At 46.4% G+C, this 13,698-nt stretch overlaps 2 protein-coding genes across 16 annotated transcripts in view; one reads left to right on the plus strand and one right to left on the minus strand.

Annotated features, from left to right (window-relative positions):
• Window positions 1-5,272, minus strand: part of LOC146338599 (uncharacterized) — a 30,932-nt gene extending 25,660 nt beyond the window's left edge. For 2 of the 13 annotated variants that reach the window (XM_084814123.1, XM_084814125.1), the window contains exons 1-3: window positions 4,826-4,974; window positions 4,173-4,310; window positions 2,742-2,816 (exon numbers count right to left, since the gene is read on the minus strand). In XM_084814123.1, the coding sequence (XP_084670249.1) occupies window positions 2,742-2,816; window positions 4,173-4,310; window positions 4,826-4,901 (289 nt within the window). In that variant the 5' untranslated portion in view covers window positions 4,902-4,974. Of the gene's footprint in view, window positions 1,501-2,460; window positions 2,817-3,675; window positions 3,762-4,172; window positions 4,311-4,825; window positions 5,100-5,161 lie in introns of those variants that run through there. The other 11 variants (XM_084814118.1, XM_084814119.1, XM_084814128.1 and 8 more) reach the window with 10 other exon arrangements.
• Window positions 5,273-5,341: 69 nt separating this feature from the next.
• Window positions 5,342-12,996, plus strand: NXT2 (nuclear transport factor 2 like export factor 2). Of its 3 annotated transcripts, none has more exons than XM_084814130.1 (4): window positions 5,342-5,512; window positions 9,333-9,419; window positions 10,891-11,035; window positions 12,386-12,996. In XM_084814130.1, the coding sequence occupies exons 1-4, from the start codon at window positions 5,498-5,500 to the stop codon at window positions 12,562-12,564; spliced, it is 426 nt and encodes a 141-aa protein (XP_084670256.1). In that variant the 5' UTR covers window positions 5,342-5,497; the 3' UTR covers window positions 12,565-12,996. The 3 variants fall into 3 exon arrangements, with proteins under 3 accessions (XP_084670256.1, XP_084670255.1, XP_084670257.1); XM_084814129.1 differs by having other exon boundaries at window positions 5,342-6,070; window positions 12,386-12,985; XM_084814131.1 differs by lacking the exon at window positions 5,342-5,512 and adding an exon at window positions 7,336-7,425 and having other exon boundaries at window positions 12,386-12,985.
• Window positions 12,997-13,698: the final 702 nt, after the last annotated feature.

The following is a 13,698-nucleotide window of genomic DNA, read 5'->3' on the forward strand; positions in this document are numbered from 1 at the left end:
AAAGAGGACACATCTGCATAAAATTTATTTACATGTGCAATTTTAGAAATGATTAATTTAATACATGTGCAAATTTAGAAATGATTATAATTTAAAACAGAAATGTAATTCATTTCATTATAGTAGGGAAGACTGTGACCAGGTAACCTGTGTGCTTTCTCAATCTTCTGTCCAGGTACTGCTAATTGTTGACGGGCAACTCCAAGCCTTCTCCTTTCCTTTCTTAGGGTTCTTTTATCGTTAACCCTGACTTGGACAGGGCAGCCCTTCAAACTGAGGATGCCTTCAAACTGAGGACTGTCCTCTGTAAAGTAGGACACATGACCACCCAGTGGGTTGTCAGCTTTTCAACCAGCCCATTGTTGTGGTTTGATCAGATTTGCAGCAGCAAGCAGGTGACATGTGTGACTGGATATTCACATGTTCTTCCCATTCTATGTCATTCTGTAACATCCCATGTACATTTGCAGTGTTGGTGGTGATTATCATCATCTTCATGCTGTAAAAAGTTCACTTGCTTATTGCTACAAATTACAACTGTAGTTAAAGGCACAGCAACACGAGATGGTTGAACAGTTGGCACCAGTGAAGGAGGAGAAAATCAGATTCTCTTGGAAATGGTCTCTCTGGATCTTTGGATCAGGTCATCTGGGGGGCCTCCTGGTTATTTTTCTTCCCATTTATTTGCCAGTTTGGAATCTCAACATATCATGTTCAGTTTAACTTTGGTTTCATCAGAACTATTATTTTCCCAATAAATATTTTAGCTCAAGTTAAAGCATATAATTTCCTACACTTCATAGCTCAGTTTCCAGCTAGCTGTTGTGCCCTCTACAGGTTTATGAAAGGCAGAAACAGGAACAAAGGTAGAAGAGAGAATGAGGAAACGGTGATAATAAACTTTTAATTAAAAGAGAGAGATGCATTCAAGAACCAGTTAATTTTTGCAGGCACAAAGGATGTTTGGAATAGATTCCTCTCACAAGGCATTGCAATCCTACATGGTAGCTCATCTCCACTTAACACCGTAACAGAAGAGTAGGTGGAATTTTCCATACCTGCAGGCAGAATTTAGCAGTTTTGGCTCTGGAAATTTTGCAAGAACAAACACGGACTTAGATTTCAGGTGATTTCAGGTGAGCCAGCTGTCCCAAATCCATGTCGTTATTATCTCCACCTCTAGTTTTGGCCTTATATGGTTGTCTTATGTTTATGTTGTTTTTAAATAACAGCCGAGAGAGACAGACAGACAGACAGATGCCAGGTTACCTGGACCCAGTCTTCCCCACTATCATGAGATGTATTGCGTTTTTATTTAAATTTTAATCATTATTTCTGAATTTGGATCTATACATATATGAATGTAGCACAAGTACATTTTATGCAAACCATTGTCCACTTTTGTTCTCTTCTTTGATGATGGATTTCTTCCTTTTTGGCAAAGCCTAAGTGGCCATCCTGTTCCTGCGTAAACATGCATACGATTGCGCTACCAAGTAGCTTCATTTAAGGAGAAAATAAAGAGTTTTGTGTAAAGCAAATTCATTATCCCAACTATAAATTATTATTTTTAAAGGAGACATTTTACATTACCCCTAATTATTTTCAATGGGTGCTTCCAGACAAAGCTTTTATTGTGCAATCGCTCTGCATCAAACAATACAGAATTTTATGGGGGGTCCAGACATAGTTATCTTCAATGTATAACCCTCCCATGTTTTCTCACAGCTTCTTCTGTCTTTCTTCTTACCACAAAACAATCTGTTAAGGAGAGAAAGACAGAATAGCTGCACCATGCCTTTTGATTGGTAGCGCTGGGGGCTGACCATCTGGAAACACCCTATGTCAAGTGAACAGATTTGGCATTATTTCATTGTGTATAATTATTTCATTCTATTTATATCTGTCTCTTCATAAAAATCCCAGGGTGGGTAAGAACAATGTTAAAATGACAACAATAAAACAGCAATAAAATACAAATGAGTTACTGTTGAGAGAAAAAAAAAAGATTGCCGTTTTTCAAAATTTACATCAGACTTCCCCAACCAGGCACTCTCCAGATGTGTTAGACTATAACTCCCATCACCTACAGCCAGCTGGGGATGATGTGAATTGTGAATTCACATCTGAAGCGTGCTGGTTTGGGGAAGGTTACTTTATATAGTAAAAATTAAATAAGAGAAGACAATGTAATTGCCTACCACTTCCCACACACCCCTTTCCTTCACACACAGAGTAAGGGAGGAACTGTGGGTCCTGGCTGCCCTTAGATCTTCAAAGGCAGAGCAGGACAAAAATGTACTAAACAAATAGACCAGGGAAATATTGCCAGGTGCAAATTCTCCCATTATTATAGTACTATGATGGGAAAAGCTTGTATACTGCCTTGGAAGCCTATGCTTTATTTTATATACTTTATATTTTAATTAATAAGCAGATGAAGTTGTTCCATGGTATGACGTTAAACCTAATCACCTGCTAATTAGCCTGCTCTTAAAGGGAAAACTTCAGGGGCAGCTACAAAAGCTGGCAACTTTAGTCTTACCCATCCCTGAGTCCCTGGCACTGAGTCAGTGCCAGCTCAGGAAATTTTGCTGCCTGAAGCAGAGCCCAAATGATACCTCCTATGCCTGAAATGGAGCTCAAATATTGTGTCCCACTCCTGGCTAGAGCCAACACATTAAAAAAGAGTCTTGCAGTACCATTCAAACACCAATTCCTGCCTTCATCCCCACTCTCACCTTCATGGTGCTGCCTGCTGCAAGTCACTTCTTCCTGCTGCATGGCTTGGCCAGCCTTGTTTGAGATGGGAAGCACTACAAATCCAATGAATGACAGTTAAGCAATAAAAGAATGTGTCTTTGAACATGTGCAGAGTGCCAATCCAATATCACAACAAACCAGAGAAAGAGGGGAGGGTTTTCAGGCAGGCATCTCATCTTTAAAACCCGGCTTTTGTGTGTGTGAGGTGAACATTGTACAATCCATAAATAAAACATGGTTTTATTGTTTATGGTATTTAGGTCAGGTAGCCTGGATCATTCTCTCTGTGCAGGTCTGTAGCCAAGTATTTTGGGGTGGCAGTAGTGGTGGGTTGATTTAATACATATTTACTACATTTGTATTCCCCATTTTCTTCAAGGAACTGAAGCTAACCTACATAGTTGCTTCTCCTTCCATTTTATCCTCACAACAACCCTATGAGGTAGGTTAGAAGGGCAATATGTGTAATGGTTAGAGCAACTTCCCCAACCTGGCATCGTCCAGACAGGAATGACTACAAAAACCCATCATCCCCACAATGATTTTTATTTTATTTTATTTAAAACATTTATATCCCACCTTATATCATTAGGATCTCCGAGTGGCGTAGAGATAAAATCAATTTAGACAGTATAAAACAATAATTTAAACAGCTAAAAACATATTAAACCATTAAGCAAGCTAATACCAATTTAAAATCTAAAACAATAAAACAGTTAAAACAGTGTGCTACTTTAGAGAATGCATTTAGCCCTTAAAGGCTTTGATTTAAAAAATCCCATGTTTTAACTTGGCACCAAAATGAAACTAATGTCTGCACCAATCAGGCCTCCAAGGGCTTTCCACAACTGGGGTGCCACAGCAGAAAAATCCCTCTCCCATGTCTCCCCATAGTGTATATCTTGCACTGGCGGGACGCAGAGAAGGGCTTCTCCAGTAGATCTCAGTCCTTGGGCAAGTATAGGGGGAGGCGCTCCCTCAAATATTGAGGTCTCAAGCTGCTTAGGGATTTAAACGTCATCACTAGCACCTTGAATTCCGACCAGAAGTGTATTGGCAGTCAGTGCAATTCTTTTAAGACTGGTGTTATGTGATCTTTGTGAGATGTTCTAGTCAACAGTCTAGCTGCTGCATTTTGCACTAGCTGCAACTTCCGAGTTGTCTTCAAGGGCAGCCCCACATAAAGTGCATTGCAGTAGTCAAACTGGGAAGTTACCAGTGCGTGCACTACTGTGGCTAGGTTATCCTTGCCCAGGAAAGGCAGTAGCTGGCGGATCTGCCAACTGTGGCCCCGAGTACTCCAGGCCACGGAGTCCACCTGGGGCTCCAGTGACAGAAATGGATCTAGGAGTAATCCCAAGCTACACAGCTGCTCTTTCAGGGGGAGTGCAACCCCACAGGCCGCTTACCCAATTCCCAGACTCGGGGACCACCAGTCCACAGAGCTTCTGCCTTGTCAGGATTCAGCTTCAGTTTATTGGCCCTCATCCAGGCCATGACAACCTCCAGGCACTGGTCGCTGGTCACACCTTCACTGCCCCAGCTGACTGCAACAAGGGGAAACAGAGCTGGGCATCAGTGTGCCGGTGACACCCCACCCCAAGGCGCCAAATGACCCCACCCAACGGCGTCACACAGATGCTGAACAGCATGGGGGAACAGAACAGGCCCCTGCGGCACCCCACAGCTTAACCGCCATGGGGTAGAACAGGAATCCCCAATACCACTCTCTGGAATCGGCCCCGCAGGCAGGAGCAGAGCCACTGTAGCGCAGCGCCGTGCCCCCAAGTCGCATCCCGCAGGGCCGATCCAGGAAGACACGAGGATCAACGGTATCGTAAGCCGCAGGGAGGCCCGGGCACCACTCCGCCGGCTTTCACCCGGAAGCAGTCAGCGGAGCAGCCGAGGCCGTTCCAGGGCCGTGCCCTGCCCTGAAGCCAGACTGAAATGGGCCCAGATAATCCGTCTCCTCCAAGAACGTCGGGGGCGGCCCAGCCACCACACGCTCAAGCACCTTGCCCCCGAAGGGGACATCAGCGATGGGGCGATCGTTCTCACACACCTCTGGGTCCAGGGATGATGGGAGCTGTAGGCCAAGGCCTCTGGGGGGGCAAGTTGAGGGAGGCAGCTCTGACCATTACACACCACTGCCCCCCTGCACTTGGCTGCAAAGGGGAGGGGGAGCTCGTCCAGCCACCTCCCCCTCACCATAGCAACCCGGACTTCCGGCCGACGCTGAAAGCCGCCCTTGGCCATTGTTCCCTGCGGAGGGCTCTCACAGCGGGGTCGCTCTAGCCCTCAGAGTCTCTATGGCAGAGCTCCTCTCCCCCCTCCCTTTTTTTTTTCTTTCTTTTACATTGGACGTTGGACCAGGCAGACGAGTTCCATTTAGACTCACCATGTGCCCATCAGGCCGTGCAAAAGTGTGTGGTCGACTCTACCTTTTACCTTTCTCCTCGTCCTCTCTGTCTCCAGGCGACCGTGCTCGAGAGCTTGGGCCGGAACTGTCGGGGCGGGGCTCTGTGCGCTCACCGGAAGGAATAGGGAGACGGACCGGAGGGGGGAGGAACCCGGAACTGGGTGCCGCGAGGGCATATCCGTTTCCGGCTGGCCTCCCGCCTGGCTTGTGCGCCCCTTCGCGATCCTTTCGCGGCCGGTTTGAGGAGCCCGTTTTCCTCTGCCGGCGCTGCGGCCGCGGCTTCGGCGGGCTGGGCCCCCGAGACACGTCGCCGGCATGGCCGCCTCTGTGGTGAGGCAGAGGAGCGGGGGGGGGGAGGCGATTAGGTCGGTGGTGGTGCGTCGCTCAGAGCGGCCTTCTCCAGCCTGGCGCCGCCCAGATGCGTTGACTACAGCTCCCATCGCCCTAGCAAGAGGACTATGGGATTTGTAGTCCAACGCATCTGGTGGGCACTAGGTGGGGTTAGAGCAGCCTTCCCTAACCAGGCGCCCTCCAGGTGCGTTGGACTACAACTCTCATCATCCCCAGCAAGGGAACTATGGGAGCCATAGTCCAATGCATCTGGCAGTCAACAGGTTGGGTTGGAGTGACCTTCCCCAACCTGCTGCCCTCCAGATGTTTGGGGCTACAAGCGCCAGCATTCCTGGCCATTGGCTGTGCTGGCTGGGGTATTGTGGGAGCTGAAGTCAGGCCCAAAAATATCCCCCCCCCGTCTTATGCCCACCTCCTAGTGCCCCAGACATTGAAAGACAGACAGGTGGCAATTGGGGGCAGGGCCTTCTCAGAGGTGGCACCCCACTTATGGAATTCTCTGCCTGCTGCCTATTTTGCTATCAGCTTAAGTGCCAGGTGGAGACCTTTTTATTTTCCAAAGCTTTTAAATAATAAATTGTGGTGACTTTTATTGCTGCTAGTTTTTAATTTGCTATTTTAAATTTCTGGCTTGTTTGTTGCTTCAGTTCAGTGGTAGGCAAACTGGTGCCCTCCAGATGTTTTAGGCAACAACCTCCTAACTCTTGGCCATGCTGACTGGGGCTGATGGGACTTGAAGTCAAAAACATCTGGAGGGCACCAGATTGGGTTAGAGTGTTGGCCCAGGGCTGGGGAGACATGGATTCAAATCCCTGCTCAGCCATGAAGCTCCTCTCTCTCTCCCCTCCCTCCCCCTAACGTACCTGATAGGGTCATTGTAAGGCTAAAATTGGAGGTAGGGGAAGACCCAAGTACTCCTACATGGCTTTGTTTCTTTGGGTGTTTTTTTTTAAAAAATCCATATTTTGATCTAATTCCAGTTATATTAATCACAAATAAGGGGAAAGAAGGGGAGAAACTTTATGCAAGTAAAATAACATTTTAAAAGAAGGAAACCCTGTTAAGGGTGAAAGAGGAGGGTGGGTTGTGTTGTTTCAGGCACATTGAAATGATAGAAGGAGAGCTCAATGTAGAGTTGAAGACGATTTTAGGTGCCTAAGAGAGCAATCCTTACAGCATCTGAGGGGCCATAGGGTAGTTCAGCTTCCTAGATCCAAGGTCAGAGACAGCGCTCCAACCTTGGACCCAGGAATCCAAACTCCTCCCCCCCCCCCCCCCCCCGCTTGCAGCCAGCACTGAAAGAACCACACTGGCTGCCTCTCCGAGGTTGCAAAAGCGATCTGGGGAGAGGAGGGAAAGGGGGCGGCTCTGTGAGTGGGAAGGGGAGGGGACTGGGGAAGTGGGGATTTGAGCTATCCCCAGCCCTCCCCAGCATTCCTCCCCCTCTGCAGAGCCCTAGCTGGAGAGGCAAAAACATCTGTGTAGCAGAAACACAGAATAGGAGATGCGTGGAGGTAAAGATCGCCTCTGTACTCCTCCTGCTCTGCATAGGATGCCCGCCAGCCTCTGAGTTTGGAAGCCCACGGGATTCCCAATAGGATCGCACCCTTAATGTAATAAGTAATGAAATTATAAAATAGAGCAGCTGTATGGATTGCTGGGGAAATAGCTCAGCTTTCTGCTAACACTGAAGGAGCCTGGGAAGCCTTTCCCAAAGGATTGAAGGAGTTGCGGGGGGGGGGGGTGTTTCCTGCCCTTTCTTGGGTGTTTGTTTTTCTAGAGTGTCCAGAGTGTCAGCCTGCAACTGGCTTCAAATCCCTGCTTGGCTGTGAGGCTCATTGGGTGACCTTGGGCCAGTTGCAGACTGCCTCTCAGCCTAACCTACCTCATAAGTAAGTTGTGTTGGCTACTTCTTCTTTTTCCTTCCCTATCTCTGCTGATACTGTTTATGGTCATTCCAGATAGCTGTGTCTTACGTAATTTCTATCTGCCACTTAAATATAGCCATATGAATTTGAGGCAGGGGAGAGACATTGCAAGAAAGTGGTTAGGTGGGAAGTAATTCTAACATTAAGGGATCCCAGGAGGTACTTCCAAAGGCAAGGGAGAGGTTTGGCTTAAAATAGGCATTTCTTTGATTTATGTTACTATTGCAACAAACAATTGTGAAAATTCAGTACAAAATCAGAGCACAGCAAAAGAAACATCTTAAGGAAGATGATTATTTATGGAAACTTGGAGAGCTGGATTTGTGTCCCTCTCCAGTCTGCTTCTTGGTTAGTGTTAATTAAAAGTCACACATCTATATTATACAGAAATAATTTTTTTTTCATAAAATCACAGGCAGAGTCAGTTGGCTTCTATTTACTGGTGTGTGTGTGTTTAATTTGTTAACTTAGGGAGCAATCCTGTGGGCGCTAGACAGTGGCTAGATGGCCATAAGATACACTTTTTTCTGGGAACTGACCTTCCCCCCACTGACCTCCCCCCACGTCCACACTGCCTTAGAGGCAGTGTGGAGAAGCCCTGTCCTCCGTGCTCGGAAGAGGAGCATGGAACGGCTGAAAAGGGGCGGGGCTGGGGGCGTTCTGGGGTGGGGAGAGTGGATCTGCATGTACGACACATCCTATGTGTCGTACAGCAGCCTCCTCTCCCACTCGGGGTCTCCCCCTGAAATCGACTGTCTAGCAGAAAAAGCAGGGTAGGAGAGGCGCGGAGGGAACGATCCCCCTGTGCTTCTCCTGCTTTGCTTTGGACAGGCGGTTGCCTCCGAGTTCGGAGGCAACTGTCTATCTAGACAGGGTTGCGCCCTTAATTTGTTAACTTTCCCTAAGAATGCTCAAGGTGACCTACAGCCAACAGTAGCTGAATATAATAATATAACTTTAAAAAAATAATTAAGGGAGCAATCCTATGGCCGCTAGTCAGCAGCTAGACAGCCTTAGGATATGTGGTTTTCCAGGAACCGGTCTTACCCCCCTTCCATCTTGCCTCTGAGGCAGCGTGGAGAAGCCCCGTCCTCTGCACTCAGAAGAGGAGTGTGGAGTGGCCAAAACAGGGCGTTCTGGGGGGCATTCTGGGGTGGGGAAGGCAGAAATGCCGGTACAACACATCCTATGTGTCGTCCGGCAGCCTCCTCCCCCGCTGTGCCTTCCTGCAGCTAGACAGCCGAAATCGGCTGTCTAGCCGCAAATGCAGGGCAGGAGAAGTGTGGAGGGAACGATCCCCTCTGTGCTTCTCCTGCCCTGCATTGGATAGGCAGTCGCCTCCAAGTTCAGAGGCGGCCACCTATCTCCATAGGATTGCGCCCTAAAATCACTTAGTAACAAGAGTATAATGAGGGCAAATCAGTAAGAATCAACAAAAACAGGATGCTTTGCACTTTGGCCAGTTAAATTTCACTTAACTCTATGTGTTGCTTGTTTAAGGGCATGTGCACACAAGTACTCCTTATATCACTTTTAATTTGCAAACAATGGTACTGACTTTGTTTTCTCCTTACGACAACCCTGTGAGCGAGCTAGTGTTATCATTTTAAAGAAGGAGGATTGAGGTGGAAAGACTGGAGCTTGCCCAGGCCATATGGTGAATCTGCAGCAGTGGGTTGGATTTGAATCCACATCTTCTAGATCCAAGTCCAGTTGTCCACCTATCTGGGCAAATTGGCTCCTGGATGCCACAAACCTTCTCTCCGTTAGGGCTTGACAAAATAGAGTTCTCTTCTATAAATCTGACTTTGTCAGCATACTGCCGATGTCCATCGATAATTGTTTCACTTAGCTGTGTGTTTTTTGTTTAGGACTTCAAAACTTACGTGGATCAAGCTTGTAGAGCTGCTGAAGAATTTGCAAACATTTACTATGAAACAATGGATAAAAGGAGGCGGGTATGTAGATTCCCAACAGCTGTTGTGCTTAGCATGTTTTTAAAAACATTATTTACTGCATTTTTCTAAGCACCTACCTGAGCTCATAAGTTGGCTTTTTCCTTCTTATCTGCTGATGTTAGGGTCTGTGGCCTGTTAGGGACCAGGCCACAGTAGTGGTGTGGGAACCCCCGCTTACCTTGGGTCTGCGGGGCAGGGGAGGAGATCCATCCCTCCCCCCTGCCCTGGAATCCTCGTCGGCCCTGGCCAGCTCTGTGGAGTCTGTGGAGCTGCCAGCCGGCTCTGGCCCTGTTCTTTGCAGTAATGACCTATTACTGCAAAGAACAGGGACGTAAATGGCGTCCGCTATACAGCGGGAAGTCCTCCCCCGGCTGGAGCTGGCTGGCAGCTCCGCGGCGAGTCCAGGGCTGACAAGGATTCCGGGGGTGGGGGGACGACATCCCCCCCCCCGCGCACCCAAGGTAAGGGGGGTTCCCACACCCCAACTGCGGCCCGGTCCCATCCCCTCCCCAGTCTGTGGAAAAATTGTCTTCCATGGACCAGTCCCTGGTCCCAAAAAGGTTGGGCACTGCTGATTTAGACCTTTCCATGTAGCAATGAAGACACCACTCAAACTCCTGTCACTTTTTGTCTTAACAGCTCAATGATATGAGTGCTTATAGGTTCCAATATATTCAGTGGGGATTACTCCTAGGAAAGTGCAGAAGATTGCAGCCTAAGAATTAAGTTGTCTTGTTTCAAAGAAACCATAGTTAACGTTTACCATGGTTTCTCGGTTCAGATGACATGACAAACTGGCTAGGTAAAAACAAGCAAGCACTTCTGAGCTCCTCCTTGCTCAGGAGAAGAAGGGTGGGGGGAATGTATGAGACCGTGGCTCATCTGTACCAACCATGCTTATGTGTTCCTTACTTTTCCTATCATGATAGTGATGGCTTTTATATAAGATGTTAGGGGGTGAAAAAGAAGGTGAAGTTTTTCGCTTTATGACCAGAAAATAAGCTAAGTATTTTCATTTTTGTGTGCATGCATGCCAGCAGAAGAGAAAATGTAATAATAAATAACCAAATAAGAGGTATCTAAAGAGAGAATGACACAGAAATTCAAGCATTTTTTAATGTTTTAGATGCAACACTGATTTTGCTATTTTTTTCTTTAGTGGTCTACACATTTTTATTCCTTCCCCACCCACTATCTGCGTCAAAATAAGAGCCAAGGTAGTTGTTGCACTGCTCAGTGCAACACGAGTTCATGTTAATCCAGTAATTTCAAGGGAGCAAGAAGTTACACTGAGGGGCAACACTAGCAGTGTATCTTTTCCTGGGGAACTTCTTTTAAACGTCTTCAAGCCTTTCCTAACGGAAAGGAGAAGAGTTGAATATCGGGAGAAGGCACGGTTCACAGCTGGAGCTGCTCCCTGGAAGCACAGTCGCTCCTTGGATTTTATGTAATGCTTTCTGATGTTTCTTAGGTGTTGACCAGACTGTACACAGATGATGCAGCCCTAGTTTGGAATGGGAATGCAGTATCTGGGCAAGAAGCACTTGCTAAATTCTTCGAAATGTTGCCTTCTAGTGAGTTTCAAGTTACCACGTTTGATTGCCAGCCTGTTCACGGTAAGATATTTTATCTAGTAAACAGTGCAATTTACAAGTCAAGGAAGATGGCTTGATTCCAAAGATATGAATACAATTGTATTGTGTAACCTTTTCAGATTGTGGGAAGTGCTAACATCCCAGCTTTAAAACTACAGCTGTCATCTTTCCTTTGGGCTTCTGCAGCTAGGAATTAATTTGTTTTTGCTATTGATTATATTTCTATGCCGCCCTATAACTAAAAGTTCCCTATACCATCCGTTTATTTGATGATGTTCCTAAATATCTTTTCAGAAACTAGTGTTGTCTGCACCTCATTCTGGTTATACTAGTTGAATAGGCCTCCATGGCTACATTTCTTATCAGGGGAATGAGTGCCTCATTAAAGAAATACACACTTTCCCATAATGTCCTTCACAGTCTTTGGGGAATCGCTGAGAGGAATAGCCATCTCCCTAAGTGGGCTGCCCTTTCCCGTTCAAGCAGCACGCTCCTGTTCCTCTCTCCAGTAAACTAACCTGAGAGGTTGTGTGACAGCATACCCTTTACAAAAACCAGCCAAACAAGCATTCCTGTGCCATCTTTTAAAGATGCAGGATAGATAAAAATGCTAAGAACTGCAGAACAGATGTGTTGGTGTGATCATAACCTAAATGCGTTTCTTTTTGCAAAAGAGGCCTTACTGTTGCATTTGAGTTAGCTTGTAGATGGTGTCATTGAACAACCCTTTGGCCAATTTAGTCAATAAGATGGACAATGGCATTGAAATATATCTCTGGGTAATGGGAAGGTAAATTTAGAGGTATATCTGTACATAAATTCCCGGCCAGAATAACTATTTTTTTAAAGTTCATGCTCTTTCATTTATCTAGCTGTCAAAAACTAATGGAGGGAGCAATCCTATGGCCACTAGTCAGTGGCTAGATGGCCATAGGATAGGTCAGTTCCCTGAGAACCAACCTCCCTCCTATGCTGCCTCGTAGGCAGCGCAGGACGGCCCTGCGCTCAGAAGACGAGCACAGAGAGGCGAAAACAGGGTGTTCCTGCAGGCATGCCGGGGTGGGGAACTCAGAAATGCCGGTACGACACATCCAACGTGTCGTCAGGCCACCGCTTCCCCCGCTCCGGCTTCCCACAGCTCAACAGCTGAAATTGGCTGTCTAGCCACATATGCAAGGTGGCTGAAGCATAAAGGGGAGGATCCCCTCTGCGCTTCTCCTGTCCTGCATTGGATAGGTGGTCACCTCTGAGTTCGGAGGCGGCCACCTACCCCGATAGGATTGTGCCCTAAGCCAACTTGTTTGCATTCTGTATAAAAGTAGGGTGTTGGGGAACCAGCATGTCTTTACATCTTTTGTTTTCTCTCTGAAGAGCAAGCTACTCAAAACCAAACCACGGTCCTTGTTGTGACATGTGGATCTGTCAAATTTGATGGGAACAAGCAGCAATACTTCAATCAGAACTTCTTGCTAACAGCACAGACTACAAACAATAATACAGTGTGGAAGATCATGAGCGACTGTTTCCGCTTCCAAGACTGGCCTAGTTAGTGGACAGGAACAGATGGATTATTTCCCTCTGAACAACATACTTGGGTTTGGGGATAGGCGTACTCTGGATATGGGAAACCGCCTCTCTCTAACCATTTCTTTGGACACACTGCAATTTGTCAGGATCAACCGGGTTCATGACAACTTTCATCCTGTTTTTAACCAAAGAACTTCTGTGCCTTCAAGACGTTATTGGGCTGTATCAGAAGGAGAATACTTTCTTGGTTTATTGGTATTGATGGCTAATTTAGGTGGCAGTGGAATCAAACCTGTAAATGACTTTTTGTGCTTTCTCCCAGTAAGAGATTTCATTTTCAGCACAAGTTGGACACTGTCGCCCTCAAATGCTTTTGTACAAGCACCATCAGTCACAAATTTTCTTTGCTTTAGTGAGAAATTAAAATGACTGTGACAGATAGACAAGGTGTGCATATGATTCTTGACTAATTTCTAAAGTGTGTTCTGCAATTTGAAGGTCTTACTGAAAACAAACAAAGCAACTTCTTAGGAGAAGGTTGTCTGAAAGGTGAGCAAATATCTCTGTGGGGAAGACAAAGGATTAGCAGGTATTGTTGCCTCTGGGCTGTCCTGGGAGCAGGTTTTGTGGTTTCTGTTTACATTTCTTGGCAATAATTGCTTAAGAGAGTCCATATTGAAATAAGGTTGGACAGCTTTTGTTGTAGAAAAGGGGAAAAGACACAGGGAAATGGCTTTGTCTTCTGAAACCCTGTACGCTGAATCCTTCATGAATCAGCTGTGACTTGATACGCTTTATTTCATTTCACTGAACTACACTGAAATGTCAGAACACTCTTGAGCCGCTTCAGATACGACAACAGCACAGGAGCAGCAAGGAGAGCAGGTATCCCACCTTTCCGGTCTTTGTGTGTCTCTGTAAGAACTGGAAAAGAACCTTTAATCTCCTTTTTTCACGTGGAAGCAGGAGGTGCCTAACACCGGTGCTCTTCCTCCTCACTTGACATCACTACCATGTCCCAAACCACTCTTGGATATGGGATTTTTGATATAAATTTTTTTATGTTGAAGGGTGGTGTTTATCCTCCCACTTTCCCATATTAAGAAACACTGCCAGAAGAAAGTGACATGGGAAGCAGCAATGTTCAATCTGGCCAA

This window comes from Heloderma suspectum, chromosome 9 (genome assembly GCF_057233095.1).
Source record: "Heloderma suspectum isolate Gila_16-S chromosome 9, 16-S_ref, whole genome shotgun sequence".
NCBI classification, from domain to species: Eukaryota; Metazoa; Chordata; class Lepidosauria; order Squamata; family Helodermatidae; genus Heloderma; species Heloderma suspectum.